The sequence below is a fragment of the Zootoca vivipara genome, chromosome 5 (genome assembly GCF_965207765.1).
Source record: "Zootoca vivipara chromosome 5, rZooViv2.hap1.1, whole genome shotgun sequence".
Taxonomy (NCBI): Eukaryota; Metazoa; Chordata; class Lepidosauria; order Squamata; family Lacertidae; genus Zootoca; species Zootoca vivipara.
Genome location: NC_142588.1, coordinates 28,677,163 through 28,695,519, shown reverse-complemented (window position 1 = coordinate 28,695,519; position 18,357 = coordinate 28,677,163). Strand labels below are relative to the sequence as shown.

General features: G+C 43.3%; 1 protein-coding gene across 1 annotated transcript; it reads right to left on the bottom strand.

Annotated features, from left to right (window-relative positions):
- Positions 1-996: 996 nt before the first annotated feature.
- On the bottom strand, positions 997-18,082 carry PPA1 (inorganic pyrophosphatase 1). Its single transcript, XM_035137460.3, has 11 exons — positions 17,993-18,082; positions 13,870-13,934; positions 9,835-9,888; positions 9,355-9,474; positions 7,627-7,713; positions 6,577-6,703; positions 5,287-5,414; positions 4,342-4,424; positions 3,825-3,894; positions 2,507-2,546; positions 997-1,367 (listed from the first exon to the last, which is right to left on the bottom strand). Exons 1-11 carry the CDS (start codon positions 18,054-18,056, stop codon positions 1,339-1,341), a joined length of 867 nt encoding a protein of 288 aa, XP_034993351.2. The 5' UTR covers positions 18,057-18,082; the 3' UTR covers positions 997-1,338.
- Positions 18,083-18,357: the final 275 nt, after the last annotated feature.

The window sequence follows — 18,357 nt, the reverse complement described above, 5'->3', positions numbered from 1 at the left end:
ATTACAGCTCCCATCATAGAGAAGCAAGGATGGGGGCAACTGCCTGTCTGTCATGGCCCTGCTGCTCAGACATAGCGTTCACTCTCATTGCGAGGCATTCAAAGCTGCGTATCGTTTGAGTATGGATATTGACTCTATAATTTCGCATTAAGTGAGCTCTCCAAACCATCCTTTTTACTACCACGTAGAATAAGCCAGAGTCCACTGCTGCCAACAAATGTAGCTTAGCTGGGGGATTTGTGGTACATGTAAACCTGCCAGAACTGCCACCCAAATTATGGCGGCCCCACTCCCACCCTGTGCACATGATTCAGTGTTAAGAGCATAGGTGCACAGGCCAGAAACTCCACTCACAGCATTAATGCTGCTAGGCTACCCACCCCGAGTCCCCAAAGGATCCAGTGGGGGGGGGGGAAGAGGGCAGCCTGGCAGTGCTATGCAGAATTCCCGGCCTACATGCCTACTCTGTTCTTGCCAGTGCCACAACCTGAAAGGCCATGTTCCTGACATATCTGCATCAGTGTAGTATACCGGTAGATGATGGGGGCAGTGAACGAGGGACAGGCATGTGCAGCACCACAAGAAGGCAAGGAGCATGCCCACCAACTAGGAAATGGAATGTAGTGGGTGTCATTATCCGCCCCTTCAACCTGTCAATGGCAGCTCTACCTACCAAGCACTGTAGTGAGGAAGTTGCGGCCATAATTTCTTGTGAGATGGGAGGGTTAGGAGACTACTCCAGAGCTACCAAACCAGCCATAGCTAACACAAGGATTGCTTGAAAAGTGTTGTACTTTCGCCTCATCTCAAGCAAGTTAAGGTTAGTGACAGGGAGAGGCATCTCCGACTTCCACAATAATGTTGCTGTTTTTAAAACAGAAGGAGTGGGTTTTTTTTTTCCAGAATCCAATGCTTCTTTTTACTCCATCTTCCATTACGCACGCTTCTCTCTACATGACCGCATGAGATTTCAAAACATCATTAAGGAGACAAGACTTCAGAATGAAGCAAAAATTCTTCATAAGCAATGAAAGCGGGTATCTACACACAACTGGGTTATGCAACAGTGATTTGCCATGATGTTCAAGTAGATTTTGAAGACTGTCAAGCTGGTGTTTTACACAAGAACTGCTCCGATGCTAGGATCTTGATATATTTTGAGCATATATTCCAAGCACACGTTACTGGTAGGTTTGCAAAAATCTGTTACATCATCATAAACTATTTTACATGTTTCAATACAGGACTGCTCTTGAAATCAAAGTTCTTGGCTCTCATCTAGTTGTGCACAAGTGTTTCCTGGTGTTGTGGTAGCAACTATGGCAGCATCTGCTTCGGTCACTTTTCATAGAAGTACCACCTGTCCACTGGGTTTTAAAGGCAAAGAAATGGAGAAAGGAGACAAAACCTTTAGCATCATAATGTAACTTGGAAAAAATTCTTTATAAGGCATTGCAAATCACCATTCTAAAATGTGAAGCAAACTTCCTGAACACCAGTTATTTAGTGCTAATTTCCATATAATTTATCTTGGCTTTTGTTCTTAAAACTGGAGGTTTTAGAAGCAGCTTAGAGAGCAGACAAACAAATGCTTGTGTCCTTTGTACTGGCAAGTGGACAGGTACCAGGCATTTGGCTAGAACGGCCGCTGCAAGCTTTGCGCCTGGAACTATGTCTTGAGCTTACATTGGACCATTTGCATATTAGAAAGACAGCCCTTCAACATTTACTGGTAAACTCAGAACGTGAAGAGAAAAGTTGCACTAGATGTAATTCCTGGGAAACTGGGTCATAAAGTGAGGGTTGTCAAATGTTGTTGTTAGACCTCCTGTAAGCATTAACAGTTCTTTTAGATGAAGGAAACTTGGCAAGTGCAGTTTTACAGATACCTAAGGCACTGCATCTAGGGACGCGGGTGGCGCTGTGGGTTAAACCACAGAGCCTAGGGCTTGCGGATCAGAAGGTTGGCGGTTCGAATCCCCGCGGCGGGGTGAGCTCCCGTTGCTCGGTCCCAGCTCCTGCCAACCTAGCAGTTCGAAAGCACGTCAAAGTGCAAGTAGATAAATAGGTACCACTACAGCGGAAAGGTAAACGGTGTTTCCGTGCGCTGCTCTGGTTCGCCAGAAGCAGCTTAGTCATGCTGGCCACATGACCTGGAAGCTGTACGCCGGCTCCCTCGGCCAATAGAGCGAGATGAGCGCCGCAACCCCAGAGTCGGTCACGACTGGACCTAATGGTCAGGGGTCCCTATACCTTTAAGGCACTGCATAATAAGCTGCCTGTGTCAGAAGTGCTACACAAATGATAGGGAGGAGCTCTAGTGTTGGCTTTCCCTTGTCCAAGTCTTGCAAACAAGATATTTAGCTCTAATAGGGTAGTAGTTTAAATTTAAAGGTCAGTGCTATGCAGGTGAGGATGCAGAATGAGAGCTCTTAACTGATGGCTCCCACTCTCCAAGAACATAAATACACACACTTCTCAAATTCACTCTTTGAATTAAGGTTACCTTCTGGTGGTATTGGATCGGCTGGTCCACAGGCAGGTGCCTAGAGGAAAAAGAGGAGAGCATTAAATCCAGGATTCCTGCTAAATTTAAAAACTCAGTTTCTCTTTCACATCAATACGTGAGATTTTGCAAATAAATGCAATAATTGTAATAATTTAAATGCCATATAGTCATTGCCCTTTCTGGTATTAACTGAATGAAAAACAAGAACTCTTCTGATGCTCCCAGTAAAACTATACATCTGAGGAGCTGGAACTTGAGACTAAAAAGACAACCCCTTAATGTGTCCTAGAACCAAGTGCTGGCATTCTGATGTGGAGCTGGCATTTTGCAGTTGCTGCAAACCAATCCCAACCAGAATCAATGACCTTATTTTGCACTCATGTTTAACCAAATCCATTAGAATGTGCATTTTTGGTCATTATACTAGGCAGCATCCCTGCATTTCCCCAGAAGATCAGCTAAAGAGCAGGGGGGAGCCATCGCGGTTCACAGTGACAGCTTTCCATTCCTTGCACGAGAGCAGAGAAGGAAAGGAAAGGAGGAATAGAAATTGTAGGCCTATGGGTGGGAGAGAAGAGGAGGGAGGGTGGAAGTACAGTGTGCTCTCTTTGCACAGGTAAAATAAAAAACAGGAGCTGATACAGCCTGAACTGCCTTAGGACTAGTGAAGGAAGCTATGCCTCTCCTAGCACTCGCATGGGTGTTCTTATGAGGGCTTCCCATCATTTACAAAACATGGGTTTAGGAGGATATTTCTGCCCATGGTGTCAATGAAGTGGTATTACGGAAACATACGGTAGGGTGGTACCTGTAAATAGTGATTACCTGGATAATTGTAAAAAAATGCTAATACTAATAGGCATAGGCTGCTTTACTAATCAGATTTGACAGTCTCTTCTCTCAAAGTGATGGCTGTGCAATAGGAGCAATCATCCCAGGAGCAGAAGGTGTCCAACATTCAGAACTGGGTGTAGGCTGTGCTTTAAATAAAATATACACAACACCGAGTTCTGCACCATGTAGAAGGCATAAAGCAAGCCTGCTTAATGTGCATCACTTATTCATGAGGATAGGTAAATGAACTATTTGGGACATGGAAGGACCCACCTTTGGACCACGACAGATTTCACCAGGCACTTTTTTTTGCCCACCCAGACAGCCACCTTCTTTCAAAGAAGTTGAACAGAAAGATTTCTAAGATGCTGAGTTCTGCAGCCAATACCACATTTGGCAGCATTTCCTCTTTTGCATGGAATGCAAATTAGAATGGTGTCCTTACATGTCCTGGGCATAGAAATTAAACAGATCTGCTTACCTCTCCCACAGTAGCCCCCGCAGATGCTTGATCACAATGGCAAGGGCTGTCCGGCAAAGTTGCATTTGTGCTAGAAGAGAAAGTTCCGTTATAGAAGTAACCATATTTTCGCTCCCTGCATATTTATTCAATATGAAAATACTGAAATATATTCCTAACCCTGACATACAGTGGTACCTCTACTTACTAATTTAATGCGTTCCGAACACACACTTGTAAGTCGAAAAAATTTGTAAGTCGAATCCCATATTGGGAGAAAAAATTCGTAAGTAGAAGCAACCCTATCAAAAAATTTGTAAGTAGAAAAAATCCTATCTAAACCACATCCAAGATGGCGGACGGAGCTCCATTCGTGAGTTATTCGTAAGTAGAGGTACCACTGTATTTCAAAATGATGCCTGCGTTAGGAGTGCAAATGCTAACAGCAACGTTTTTAGGCGTTGTGTATGACCGTCCCTCTCATTTAATTCCATCTCTTTAAAAGCCCAAGACTGGAAGAAGAAGTGTAGCAACTTACCAGCAAATTTCTCCACCTGTTTTGTTATTTACTAGAGCCTTCCAGTAATCATGGGTGTCTCCGATAATCTTAATTGAAAAGTCCTATGAAATAGAGAACAGAACAAGTTCAGTGCCTCTTCTCAGTATCTGCAATGCAGCAATGCCTTGTGTTTAGTGCAACAAGTACTTCTCTAGTCTAGGCAATAACTGCACAAGCCTGCATTGTGTCCCATCCTAATTTGTCAATGGCATTCTAGTATTAATCTGTCCATTTCATTATGTGCTGCATTCTCAAGGAACATGGAAACAATTCATCTTTTTTAAAAATAATGTTGAAGTGGCACATTTCTGGATGGCAACTAGGTTTTAACAAGGGCTGTACTTTGAAATGGCATAAGATGGAGGGCCAGCCAAAGTTCTGCAACGGCAAGACACAAAGGGCTCTTCCAACTCGGCATGAACAAATCAGTGTATTGATTTGAACATAGAAATGTTAAAAGAAAAAGATAAATCCTGCAGCTTCGCCTCTAGCCAAGTGGCAGGACAGAGAAATATAAATAAATGTGCTTGTTGAGCCACAACAGTCTCCAGTGAAAATAGAAAGAAAAACAAGAAATGAACAGCCAAGTTTTAACAAGTAATAAATATTATACAACCTAACAGATGAGAAAGGGAATTAAAAGCTCTTTGCCTATGGCTGAGCTGTTACAGTGTGTGTTTGTGTGTATAAACAAACATATGGCAGGATATGTACATTTGTCTGTTTAATAGGTTTTTAACTTCCAGCTAAAGGAAATAAAGCTCTCATCAGCAGCTACTTTCCCCATAGAATGAAGCATAAAGAACTCTGGCTCCCCATGATATTGTCAATTACCGAAAAGGAGTTGTTGCAGACAGGGGTAGTGTGAAAGAGGGGAGGCATTCTTTCAGACATTGACAGATATCCATCAGGATGCAAACATACCTTGTCTTTAAATTCTCCATTGAATGCAAATTGGTTTTCCGGCTTCCCATCAGGTACTTTGTATTTTCTAAACCAGTCCACCGTGGCTTCTAGATAGCCAGGCTTCAACGTCCTGACATCATTGATATCTTATAAATAAAAATAAGAACCATGCATTCAGAACCCAGTTACGAGTATGAATTACAGGACACTAAAAGGACATGACTTAGATTGAAGAACATGCTTTACTCCTCAACCCTGCCACCATGCCCATTCTCCTGCCTAGTTGCAATTGTTCCAACATGGATAAGAGGTTTGTCGAGAGCCTGCGAACGTAGATACAAGAATCTAGATAGATAGAATCTATCACTTTGCATGTGCACTCTTCTTTTTTCCCCTGAACCACAGCCAAGATCTTACATCTTAGCACAACATTATTCTTATCTTTCTCAGTGGACTCTTGTTGCAAGGGCAAAGTTGGCAACCCCACCCCTATACAAGAAAGAGTCAAATCTAAGAACTCCCACCAAACTGAAAAAACAGAACCCATTGCCTTAACTGGTGTGTAGAAAGTCAAGAGGAAAATCACATGCAGTGAAGAATAATTCAAAGCTAGGCTGGTGTTTTATAAAGGTACTGCACCGAGACCTGTGCAGTCTTCCTATCCATGACTCAAAGTATGACGATTTATGCAGCCCTGACCACACCTTAGGCTCCATTTGGCACAGAATTCACCTACACCAAGAAAGGGAGAAATCTTCCTGGTCTTTGTAACTGGGTCTCCAAGCTACAGATAAACTCCATGTAGCAAAGTCTCAATACAATGCTTGCACTTCCTTCTGTAAACCAAGCAACTGTTGTTTCTGGCACTTAACACACTAATCACCATTACTAAATTGGTCCTTTTTTTGCCCAAGGAAACTCAAAGCAACTTAGAAAACAACGTTTGGTCCAAATATTTCTTGCTTGTGCTTTTACCAGTAATATAAGTTCCACCTGTTCTAAATGAAGTGGAACCAAGAAAACTTTGATTTACTCAAGACTTCAGTCCCTGCATACAGCTAGGCCTCAGTTCAAGACAAGTAGGATTATCATTATTACCATCCATCCATGAAATTTTTGCAGTAGTGATGTTAGCTTCCTGCTAAAGGTTTGTTAACAACCTGCTACATATTCCATGGATCTGGGAATATATTGTTCTCGAGACATAAGCAGCATCATATTACCTGTGCTCTACACAGCCCTCACCTTGCCTTGCTGGGCATTTGAAGGGAGAGGAAGGAAAGTTCTGATCACTTTAGTTCTACTTACTGTTCAATTTAGCAGCATCAGGGTCTTCCGTGTTGATTGCAATGATCTTCCAGTCTGTTTCGGACTCATCAATCAACGCCAGAACACCCAGCACTTTCACCTTAATTATTTCTCCTCTGCTGCACACCTGATGGAGTAGATGTTCCTCATTAATAAGATGGAAAGACCAAAGAAAACAATTCAAATAAACCATAACAGTTAAGCACTGCAGTATCTCTCACTGATTGCTCAGCAATAGGCCTGAACCACTTATTCTGCCCAAACCAGGGACAAACATCCACCAATCAAGGCATTTGTGAGTTGGTATAAAGCTTCCCAAGGAGCTTATCTTTCATATTTTTTTTCAGATTAAAGGTATAACTGCAGGTGTTTGTAGAGAGACTGAGAATATGGGAGATAAAAACCCTGATGTTTCACATGTCATGACATTATCACTGTATCGTACTTTATTAAGGGCTAACTCAGCGGTAACGGTTTTAAGACAATACTGCAGAATGAGCCTAACTTATCTTGGCATCTATTAAATAGTATTTAGAGTCTGTGTAGAAATGTAAGCCTTGGCATTTATTTTAGCCTCACTCTTTACAAACTTTTTTCTGCGTACCAATGCAGGCATATGTTCCAGCTGAGGAGAGCATTTCCTGCATCTGACTAAGTAAATTGTAGTCCATTTAAGATGATGCCACAATAATTCCGTTTTATGGTACCATAGGGACTCTGTTTCTGCTACCAAAACAGATACATTCTGGAATCCATTATGAACGCTATATTAAATCAGTTGAAGCAAACAAGCCCTATAATTCTTAATACATTTCCAGTATGGTCGTATATGCAGAACAAGTTACCTACCGCTGATTTAAACTCATTGCAATCTTACAATGCCATGATGCAAAATTGTAATGCCCAAGTTTGCATAGGGCAACTAGCTGAAAAGTCCAGTTCAGCAAGACACTCAGGTGTAAAGTTTCACCAAGGTGCACAAAAAGAGAGATTGAAACAACAGTTTACAGCTCTAAACACAGACCACTGCAACTTCAAAAAACATGTTACCTTGTTTCCAATTTCACAAACGTCAATTGGATCGTTATCTCCACAGCAGCCTGTATTTTCATCTTTATGCTCTGGGTCTTCCCATGTCTTTTAAAAGAAGAAGAGGTTATATGTAGCACACATACACATGTATTTTGCTAATGGGCTGCTTATACAGCATTTGCAGTTTTACATCTTTTAAAAAGTCTTTTCTTTTGAAATGCTCTTTAGGCAGCCAACTTTGTCCAACATACAAGAGTATGGCTGGTGGTTGTGATATATTTCTTACAAGAAAATTCAGGAATCAGAGGAAGGAGTCTGCTTTTCCTAGCTGGATCTAGGCCATTTGTTTGACGCGTTACCAAATCCACAAAGCACTGCATTTTCCTGCATATGATGAAAGCAGCAGGGGAATTTTTTAGATCTAGTTATGAAACCTCCACATGCTGTTAGATTTGTTGCATTAACCAGAACATGCTCGCATAAATTCAAGTCCAAGAGACTTCCACGTGCATGCATTTAGCTACCTTACACAGAAATATGGATGTGTTGATAACACATGCCAGAGGGAAGTTGCCGTTCAGACTGCTTTAATAGAAATTGACCTAACTTCCTTCCAGGTCAGAAGCAGGGTTATTAAAACCCCGGCAAGGGCAGGGCTCCGGAACAGTTGACATAATGATGCCATAGCATCCCTTATGCTGGCCATCTAAAGTTTAGCTGGAACAAATGCTGCCAATTTGGAAAGTAGGAGTTGCCTCAATATATGTTTAATATTAAAAAATATAAAAAAATATAAAAATCTTCGAAGTGATTGAAGACAAGAATACATGATTGGGCAGAGGGAGTTTGAGTAGTTCTGTGATCAGAGGGAACTCAAAGTACGACAGGTCTGAAGTCTAATTTAGAAAAGATGGAAGAACCGTAACCACAATGCCAATTGGTGAGGGAGGAAGTGTCTGAAAGTAAGTCGTAGCCTCTGTGCCACAGGAGGATTGATCAGTGAGGTACAATAAACTGACCAAAGGGAGGGACTGATGCCAGCTAGAAAACAAGTATCGGGACTGAATTAGCTGACGGAAAAGAGCAAAATGTAAGAGTTAGTATTACAGCAATAAAACTATAACAGCAGAGCTTCCATAGCAAGTTCTCACTTTCTTCTTCTTCTTAAGAAGCCTGGTTAGTGCACTGTAATGCCGTGTTTCTAAAGTCTTAGTCATATACATTCATTATCCCCTGTGACCTGTGCTGGCTTTTTGAGGGTTTAATACCGGTACAGGCAGCGGCCGTTTCAGGCCCGTCCGATATGTGCACGATCACACATGCTCACATTGCGCCAAACCTGGAAGTGGCCTCAAAATGGGGTCTTTGCAAGCTCTTTCAATTGTGTTTCAAATATACACGATTTCATTTAAATGTGCGGTGCGCGTTGGAGTGCAACACCTACATAAAACGAGGGGTTGCGTGTGTATTTTTCAAGACGACCCTGATATGCGAATTGTGATCTGCAAAGCCAACCGATTCAGTTGCAGCACAATCAGCTTCCTTGTTTACAACATAGACTGTACTCTCACTTTCCTCCTGAGATTTTGCCACCCCCTTGTCCATGCAATAGTTACATGTTCCTCCTCATTAGTGTTTTGCTCTTACTATAATCTTGCCTTGCTAAAATGTTTGCACGGAAACATAGCACTTCCAGGGGCAGCAATTAAAAGACCTCTGAATATAAAGAAAGCTAGACAAAAATACCTGTGGAATAGCACCATAATTCCAGATGTATCCCTTGTGGGGAAAGACATTAGCAACATAACGTAGTTTTCCTTTCTTCACATCCTGCTTAATTGGGTTTAAAGGATCTTTGGTTGCGATCTGAAACAGAATTGGTTTAGGTTTAGCATTAACAGAAGAATGTACAAGCAATCCAATTTTAGGACAGTATTTTCCCTACAGGTGCTTCAGTTCACATTTTCAAAGTAAATTAAATATCCAAATTGACAGCAACCATGAAATCTCAGAAGTCCAATAGGGCTTGCTCACGAATTGTGTGCACAGTCCTGCAGATTAAGAATAGCTGCTTCTTTCTTTACTACTACGGTAACTAGTCGGGACATTTCAAATTTGAGAGATGCTGATGCAGAATGGCTATATCTTTCGCGGATAAGCTGATTTTAGTGAAGAGGCAGCCACCAAGCCAGGAACTACAGCTTTCCAAATACATAATGCCATTACCTCCATCTTAGCATTGGTCCATCGAGGTATTTCCACAACCATGTTGAACACATCCTGAAAAGAATAAGAAACCAGAGAGGTATATACCATATCCATGTAAATCTAGAATTGAACATTTAATTTCATTTATTAAAAATATAACTGTCTCAATAATAGATCTTAAGTAAAAAAATAGCAAAGCCATCGGGATTCAAGTAATTTCCCCTCCTAAGGGCTGCAATAAAGGAATGGGGTGAAAACTATACAGCTTTCATGCATTCATCAGTGGGGGAGACGATTTTGTCTTTTGAGTCTTTCAATCGATAATGGAAGCAAAACAAAACCACCACCTGGTATTTTGTTGCATAACTTGATATTTAATAGAGGTCATCACGCAAGAGACTATTGCACAGATGCAAGAACACAATCAAGGGTTCAGTGATTGAAGATTGCTATCATGCTAATGCATTTTGTTTTTAGTTGCAGGTTAAGATTTTACATATCCAGAATATATATATATATATTTAAAATAAACTGCATTTACATAGCAGCCACAAAAGAGCAAATTCAACCCTGGCAGAAGAAAGGATAAAGTCATTTAGGATAATCCATCTAATACAGGAACGAGCAACCTGGCTGGCAGGGACACTTCTCGCAACAATTATTTCAAATGTGCCTTTTTTTAAAGCTAGAATTCCGACAGGCATTTTGAGACCTGCAAAGGAACCTCACACTGCAAATCCTATACTGTACAGGTCTACTCAGAAGCACAATGGGGGTTACTCTTAAGTATGTGGGTACTGAACTAAAAGCCTTTATTAGGTAAACACATCACCCCCACAAATATCTAGCTTGTATCTCAGAAAAAATTATCTCATCAGACTTCAGTTTCCTAACACCGTTCAAAGAGTGAATTGGCTTCAATTTTATCAACAGCCTACTTTGAGAACGAGGTGGGAGGGGACATCCCTTCTTCCTTCAGAAGGAAAAAAAATAGCTTCTTAAGAGAATTAAACGTGCTGAAAATTATGCAGGCATGAGTCAAGTGGATTGGAACCACCCTGGACCCTTGAGGCAGTATCCAAGGCTCCTAATCCACTAACACAAGGAGACTTGTACTAGCGTAAGACAACTTCCCCCTCCTGTCCCCTGCAGCTCTCAAAATCAGCTCCAGAGGCTTGAAGGACCCTTTGGGGTAGGTTTTGTGGAGTGCGCGGGGGGGAAGGAAAGGAAACAGAAGTGCAACTGCATCAGCAAAACGCCGCTGCTACTGCTCTGGATGCAGCCCATATAAATTACAAACCAGCCTGTGAGTATATTAAAATAATAATGGAAGTATTTATGACAGAAGCCCAGACACTCCTGCAGCTATTTCCTGAGGCAAAGAGAGCCCCTCGCCCTTTTCATACATAAACATAAGCAGCATTCCAGTTTGCCATGCCCTGGGCAAGCACGGAAAGGTACAACGAAGCCATATACATTTAAAATACGGCGAGGGCAGCAGCCCAGGTGCTGATAAATTTAGAACCTCTCCAATCCTCTCAAGATCTTAAGAGTATGAGGATTAGGAGCAAGAGCTATAGACGAGACTGGGGTAATGTAACCTTTCGCCCTAAACTGGACTCCCTATCTGGGCTGCTACTGAAGCTGTGGAGAAGGCAGGAGAATAACGAGGAGAGCCATCCCTGCAATAAAAAGAAAGAGAAGCGAAGTCTGAGAATCAGTACTGCATTGTATCTTTAGTTTCTGGGACAGTAACATGCCCGCTTGTTCTTATTAACTTTTATACCTGCGTCTTCAACAGATAAGCAAGGGGCACGACACCTTCAAACAGGCGGGGTCTAATTGCACACATAGTCTGTTCTGCTGCCATAAGCGGATTCTTTTAAACAAAAGCCCCTGCCTCTACTCTACTCCCTGCTCCACTGATGACGGTGGCTGAATTTGCAGGGTTGTTTTCAGCTGTATTTGAGCACTTTATAACTGAAGGTGGAATATAGCGAACAAGGGATACCATGCTCCAAGTTGCAGCCAAATCCCATTCCTTTTGTTGCAAGAGGTACTGCTCGCCACGTGCGGTGAATTGTGCCCAAGAGCACCGTTTACAGTGGCCATTAGTTATCTGATTTGTACATGCCTAAAATTAGCCAAGATTCTACTTAAACTTAAGTTCTCCTTTCAATTCTGGTTTTCAACCCTGCTATTCCTTTTGCCCTCTCAGAGCTTGGCATTTACTCTGTCAAAGGCACTGTCAATGAGATTAGATTTCCATGCTACTGTTTTATAAACTAAACTGGTTACACAGAGAGATAGAGAGAAAAACCACAGGATCATTCTTGCAAAATAGTTTACAGTGTTTTTTCTTGTTAATGCTGCTCTGATTGTTGCTAACTAATTTGGGTTTCTTTAATAGTGAGCTTTACAATTTTGGTACAATTATATACTGTTCTCGTTTTTGTTAGCCAACCTGGAGTTTTGATATTCATAGCCCAAAATTTGAATAGTAATGACCTGGCAGTTTGGCCTGCCCAAATAAGACAACACAATTTAACTTTACAGTATTTCCAGAAGCCAAGATGTGAAGATTTCACTGTATCAAGTTATGCTTCTAGGCCTACTTGGAACCAAAAAAAGTGCTGGAACAACAAAAGCTATAGAAAATGTGAACCAAACATTGTTCCATTTCAGACTTAATGCTCTTGTTCCAAAAAACTATAGTTAAAGACTTGATTCAATCCTGATCTGCTTTAATGCCCATAATATATGTAGCAGTGCATTACGTTTATAGTGCATGATCTTTTTGTCTTTGTCCACTGTTGCAATATTATTCTGTCTGGTTTTGTCCCTTGTATCAGCAATACAAAAATTTATAAAAAAACACTTGAGCCAATAAATGATGGTTTATTGGGTTGATAAAACTCATTGTGCCTGCAGTGCTCAGCACTACTTTGATGTGTTTGTTCAATCCCTGCTTGCAAACCATTGTTTCCCAATTCAGATACAAGAGAAAACTGTGGCAAAAACAAATCATTATATAACTGCCAAAGCAGAAGGTGTGAGGAGAGAAGGAATAAGGATGTGGCAAGTAGGCAAAAGGTACATTTTCAGGCCCTGAAAACTTGATTCATCAGATTGAGATTGTTACATTTTGAAGCTGGCCATTGTGTACAAATATGAGCTTAAGATAGGTTGCTAAAAATAATAACAGCCCTTCAATGCCAAACAAGTTATAGGGGAAGAGTACTATCATGGATATAAAAAAAATATGAATTTTTTAAATCTGGAAAGGAGGATGAGAAAGAAAACTACCGGGGGAACCTAACACAGCTAAGAAGTCAGCACCAAGGGTTTTTCATTTTGGCAACATCACTCTGTATAAGCTGGACACAAAATGCAATGCTCCAGCTTCCCTTTAAGAACACAAAAATACCAATAATATGAGACAGTTATGTATTTCCTCCTGCTGGAAGAGTCAGCCAGTTGGAAGCTTTTTTTGGAGTGGCTTTTACCACTTGAAAACTTTTGAGGATTTTTAGCAGACCGCTTCGCGATTTTTCTGCTTGTTGTACCAATTGTAAGGCACTGTGCTGTTTTAAATTGCGTTTTCACAGACACACCATACAGCACCTAAGTGAAGCATGTGGACCACTGGTGGTCTGTGGACCAGTTTGGGAACCTCTGTTCTACAGTTGAAAAGAGGAAAGTGAGCGTTGGGCTGAAGCAGGCACTAATGACTAGTGAACAATGGTAGTAAAAGGGAAAGTTGTACCCCTCCATCCCAACTTAAGAACAAAAATTAATTTGCATGCACATGCTATGTTAAGATTATTCCTCCCTTCGTGTCAAGTTTTACTTAAGCAACATTGGTTAATAAAGCCAGGGCAGTTACCTTTAAGTTGTCAAGCATGGATCAGAAATTAGGTTCATGTTGCTTTGAAGATACACAGCTTGTCCCGTTAAAAATAAGCAACTCTACATCTAGTGACTGGGTCACCTTTATACAGTCTGCAGGGTGAATCCCCACAAAGTTCTGCTCAGTAGGACTGCAAGCCTTACCTTGCGAGCATCTGGATGTATCGGAATGTCATGGAACGGAGAAATGTATTGTCCCTTATTGTTTTCTGAAAAACAAAGGAAATGTCCAAGGCTTTTTTAATTATCTTTAATGCATGCAGTAGTAAAATAAAGCCTACAAAGTACCAAGGATAGAAAGTTTAAAGAATGTGAATGTCTATAAACAAAGAGAAGTTGGCACAGTCCTATCAACTAGGTTTTGTTCCAATGAAATCGCTGCAAGAGCAGGTGTGCTGCAGAGTTCCTACCTGCCCTAGTTTCTCAGAAGACTGGAATATACCAGAGCTGGTGCCACAGCACTAAATGGTCATGACAGCTGTTCGTCACAGCTTACCCCCACCATCCGTGTGCAGCTTAAAGCTCCCATCGCTAACGGCAGTGCTTCAGATAGCCTACCCTACACGGTCTCCAAGGCACACTTCCACAGTAGTCAGAGACACCTGTAGACTGTCACCTGCAACAGCCAGGTAGCCAAGCCCAGAGCTTGGGCTAGCCCTACTTGCTGCTGCTTCTGTGCTCCAGAATAGTGTGTTCAGTTTTCCGAGGTATCTCAGGAGGTGTTCTCCCTGAAGAGCAAACTATGGGAGTCTCTGGAAGCAGCAAAACCTGTACAAGCAAGCGGACTCCAGCCTTATCAAATGACCACTGAGGCTGATATGATGTTGCTCTGAAATGGTTTAGCTTTTATCTCCAAAGATGAACAAAACGATTTCCTCCATGTCATATTGCACAATGTTAAGGATACTTGGATAGATGTCAGTAGACATCACAATCCCATTACTTTTAGACCCCCTACACACCTACATGGCATTTCCCCATGTAAATCATCACACACAGCAACACAGTGCATGTGTGTGTTATGGACTGGGTAGGGGAGAGACAACTGCAGCCATGTGTGCCGCACCCTTTCCCTGCATCTTTCCACCCAAGCAGCATCTTTCCCTCTCATTGGGGGAGCTGGTGGGGGTGGGAAAGACCCAAATAATTGCCCCCGTTTGCTATATTTACCCACACCACACACAAGTATTGCCATGGAAAATTTGCTCCCTTGTGGCACTGCACACCCATGAAAAGAGGACCTAGTAAGTTGCATGTGGGTTTAGGGTCATAGCTCAGCAGCAGAGAACATGATGTGCAAGCAGAGAACCTCTAGTTCAAATGACATTGGGCAGCAAGACTTGAAAAGAACTCCGAGTCACTGGAGTCTCCCTCGCTAAGACTCAAAGGTGGCCAGTTCTCTGGTAGCCTGTGATGAGAAAAATCACCTCCTCTACCTGGACCTATCCATTTGTCCAGATTTATTAGCTGAGGTATGTCTGGACTCAGAGGCTCATTTAATTTTGGACTCGTGGCTTTCCTGGATTAACAGGCAAGGTTAACTGCCAGCAAGCCAAGCCAAGCTTCCACTAGAACAGATGAAAGCAGGGTAAATACCTTCATGTACTTAAAGTCACTTTAGGAAAAAGTTCCCCCCAGCAGTCGCCAGAAACAAACTGCAAGTTGCATTTCTCAATTTAGAAGAGTATGCATCTTGGAGCATCACCTTAAAAAGGGATCTCCTGTCAACGCATGGGATCTAGCACATAAATGACCTTGTCTCATTGCCTGCACAATATGCTCCCATCAATGCCGCTTTTAAATGGTTGGTGCCCTGCTATGATGCTTTCATTATTCCTAATAAAGATAATGCCTGTGTGTGGATTCAGAAGCCTCACGTAAAAAGCATGGCAGTCTCTCACACCAGCGGACCTGTTTTATGATTCAGCTTTTTTCTGCTTACCAGGAACATTAGTTAAGAAAACTTTGGATAATCATCATATCCTTGCTACCCGTTTCCTTGTGGCAGCAAAAACTGAAGTTGTTTTGAGGTGGGGCACTACCAGGAAGAAATGAAAATCGCCTTAAAGGATTATACCGCAGGAGGCTTTTCATTTTACAGCCACCTTCACTGCCCATATCTGACAGTCTGGTTCAGACTTTAAACCCAACAGCTGTTTGCTCAATGGGGGAGGGTTAGAGGAGAACAGCGCACCAGGAGCTCACCTGCCAGTTATTGGGGCGCCAAGGAAGGCAGGAAATTTCTTCAAAACAGCCAGTGGTAAGCCAGTGAGTAACTGAGTATATGCAAAGAGTACTTAACTATTCTGAAAGGTGAGGGTAGATTGAGCCAGGTGAGCTACTTTTGTAATCTCCAAACCACCTGGGCATAGCTGCCAAGTTTTCCCTTTTCTCGCGAGGAAGCCTATTCAGCATAAGGGAAAATCCCTTTAAAAAAGGGATAACTTGGCAGCTATGCACCTGGGTCAGATTGACATAGCAAGTCAGACTCCGGCTTGTTTCATTCGTGGTACAGCAGCAAGAGAGGACTGCCTTGGGAACGTTTGACATTACACCATAGCTTAAAAACAAACTAATAATAATAATAATAATTTATTTATTTATACCCTGCCCATCTGGTTGGGTTTTCCCAGCCACTCTGGGTGGCTTCCAACAGAATAATAAAATCTGGTGCTGTAGTTGTTTTTCTCTTTGACATCAGGTGGGAGGGCGTTCCACAGGGTGGGTGCTACAACCAAAAAGGCCCTCTGCCTGGTTTCCTGTAACTTGGCTTCTCACAACAAGGGAACCGCCAGAAGGCCCTTGGCGCTGGATCTGTGTCTGGGCAGAACGATGGGGGTGGAGACGCTCCTTCAGGTATACTGGACAGAGGCAGTTTAGGGCTTTAAAGGTCAGCACCAACACTTTGAATTGTGCCCGGAAACATACTGGGAGCCAATGTACATTAACTATGGTTAATGTGACATGCGAACTAGGCCATAGTCTCATAATAGGGCATTAGAGTTTATGCCATGATCAGTCATCCTAAACCTCCTAAACACACACAACTTTTACAAGCATCGTTCCCATTCTAGTACCTTGGGCAATGACATTCTCTTTCTCCATATATCAAGTTCTCTGTCACAAAGTCTGAGGGCAGCTGTATCTCACACTTTCATTTCCTTCCAATTGCTTCCCTTCCCCCATCTTCTCTCCTCCTTCAGAATAGCTACTCTTTTCACACAGCTGAATGTATTGTATGCTACGTTCCATGTATGTGTTGTTTTATTTTCTGCACGCCATCCTTCTAGAATCAAAAGTGAGGGTTGGTAACAGGGGCTCAGCAAAGAATCTCAGAAATGGGGGGATCTCCCCTGCCATTCTATAATAGCATTACAGGATGCGATTTCATGGCTGGAGCAGCCATCCCTGAAACTCTACTAAAGCACATGGGAAGACAGGTGTGTTTGTATATAAGAGTTTGGAGGGGCACTGAATTCAGGTGATGCACCCGCCCCAACCCCAATTCCTCAGCCCTAGATCTGAGGGTGACTGGGATTGCAGGAACACACACCCATGCACCAAGCATAATCCACCCCCCCACCCCAAATATTAGGCCTTGGAGAAGCAGGGAAACTCCCATGGCAGCAGTGCTGATACATTTGGGATCGCTTCCCCTTCTCTATTGTTAAAAATCCCCTTCTCTATTGTTAAAAATCCCTGCATCCCGGGGTTCTCCAGATCTACATAAAAGCTACCCGCTTCTCTCTGGCCAGGCCCGTTCCACGCTGACACAGCGGGCTGGCAGCCAGGCTACCCACGAGGGAAAACTGCAGCAGCGTCCACGAGCCACACAACAACCCTGCGAGGGAGGGTCCAGCGTTGGCGCCTCTGTCCCAGATAACCAGCCAAGGGAAAGCCAACGCGAACTCGGCCCAGGGGACCCACTGCCAAGTCTGACATAACTTTTTTTTAAAAAAGCAGAGCGCCATGGAAAGGATCCAGGATCGAGCCTCGCCGTCTATCAAAGCAATTTAATGACATGATTCCAGAAGCGCTTCCACGGCGTTCGAGGAGAAGGCGCCGAGGAGCAAACGGAGCCCTGCTGTCTGCGGCTTTTTCCTAGGCTGCCTGTCCGCCCCACAAATGCCCTCCCGAGGGACGCGCGCGCGCGCGCCCCCGCCTCCCTCTTTCATTCATCTCCCGCCTCGCGCACCGAGCTTCTTCTCCCACAGTCCCGGCTGCTCCCCGGGCTAAGCCGGCCCGGCTCCCCCGTGGGAAAACTCACTGAAGAACAGCCTGTAGCCGAGGCTGTTGGGGCAGCCGCGCTCCTCCACGCTGTAGCTGGCCATGCTGCACCCGACCGGCTTGCCTGACAGACGGCAGAAGAAGGAGAGCGGCTCGCTGCTCCTCCTCCCTCGAGGCGGCCTCTTATTAGCCGACGGCACGCCCTCCGAGCCACTGCGCAGGCGCGCGGCCTCTCCACTCCCTGCGCTCCTCCGAGTTTCATCATCCTCCCCACGCCGCGCCGGGCTCGGCCCGGCACTGCGCATGCCCTGTCCCGCCCCCTCGCAGAAAAAACAACGTCCCGCCCCCTCGCAGTTCTCCCCGCCCACCGCTTTTTTTTCAGCAAATTCGACTTGTGGCACCTTT

Bases quoted from the DNA above. Each gene is read 5' to 3' on its own strand.
- PPA1 (XM_035137460.3), bottom strand. From the start codon at position 18,056: ATGGCCAGCTACAGCGTGGAGGAGCGCGGCTGCCCCAACAGCCTCGGC. The intron at 6,704-7,626 runs GTAACATGTTTT...CTACTCCATCAG, and splicing joins TTTGTGAAATTGGAAACAAG to GTGTGCAGCAGAGGAGAAAT. The intron at 2,547-3,824 runs GTAAGCAGATCT...TTTTTCCTCTAG, and splicing joins CGGGGGCTACTGTGGGAGAG to GCACCTGCCTGTGGACCAGC.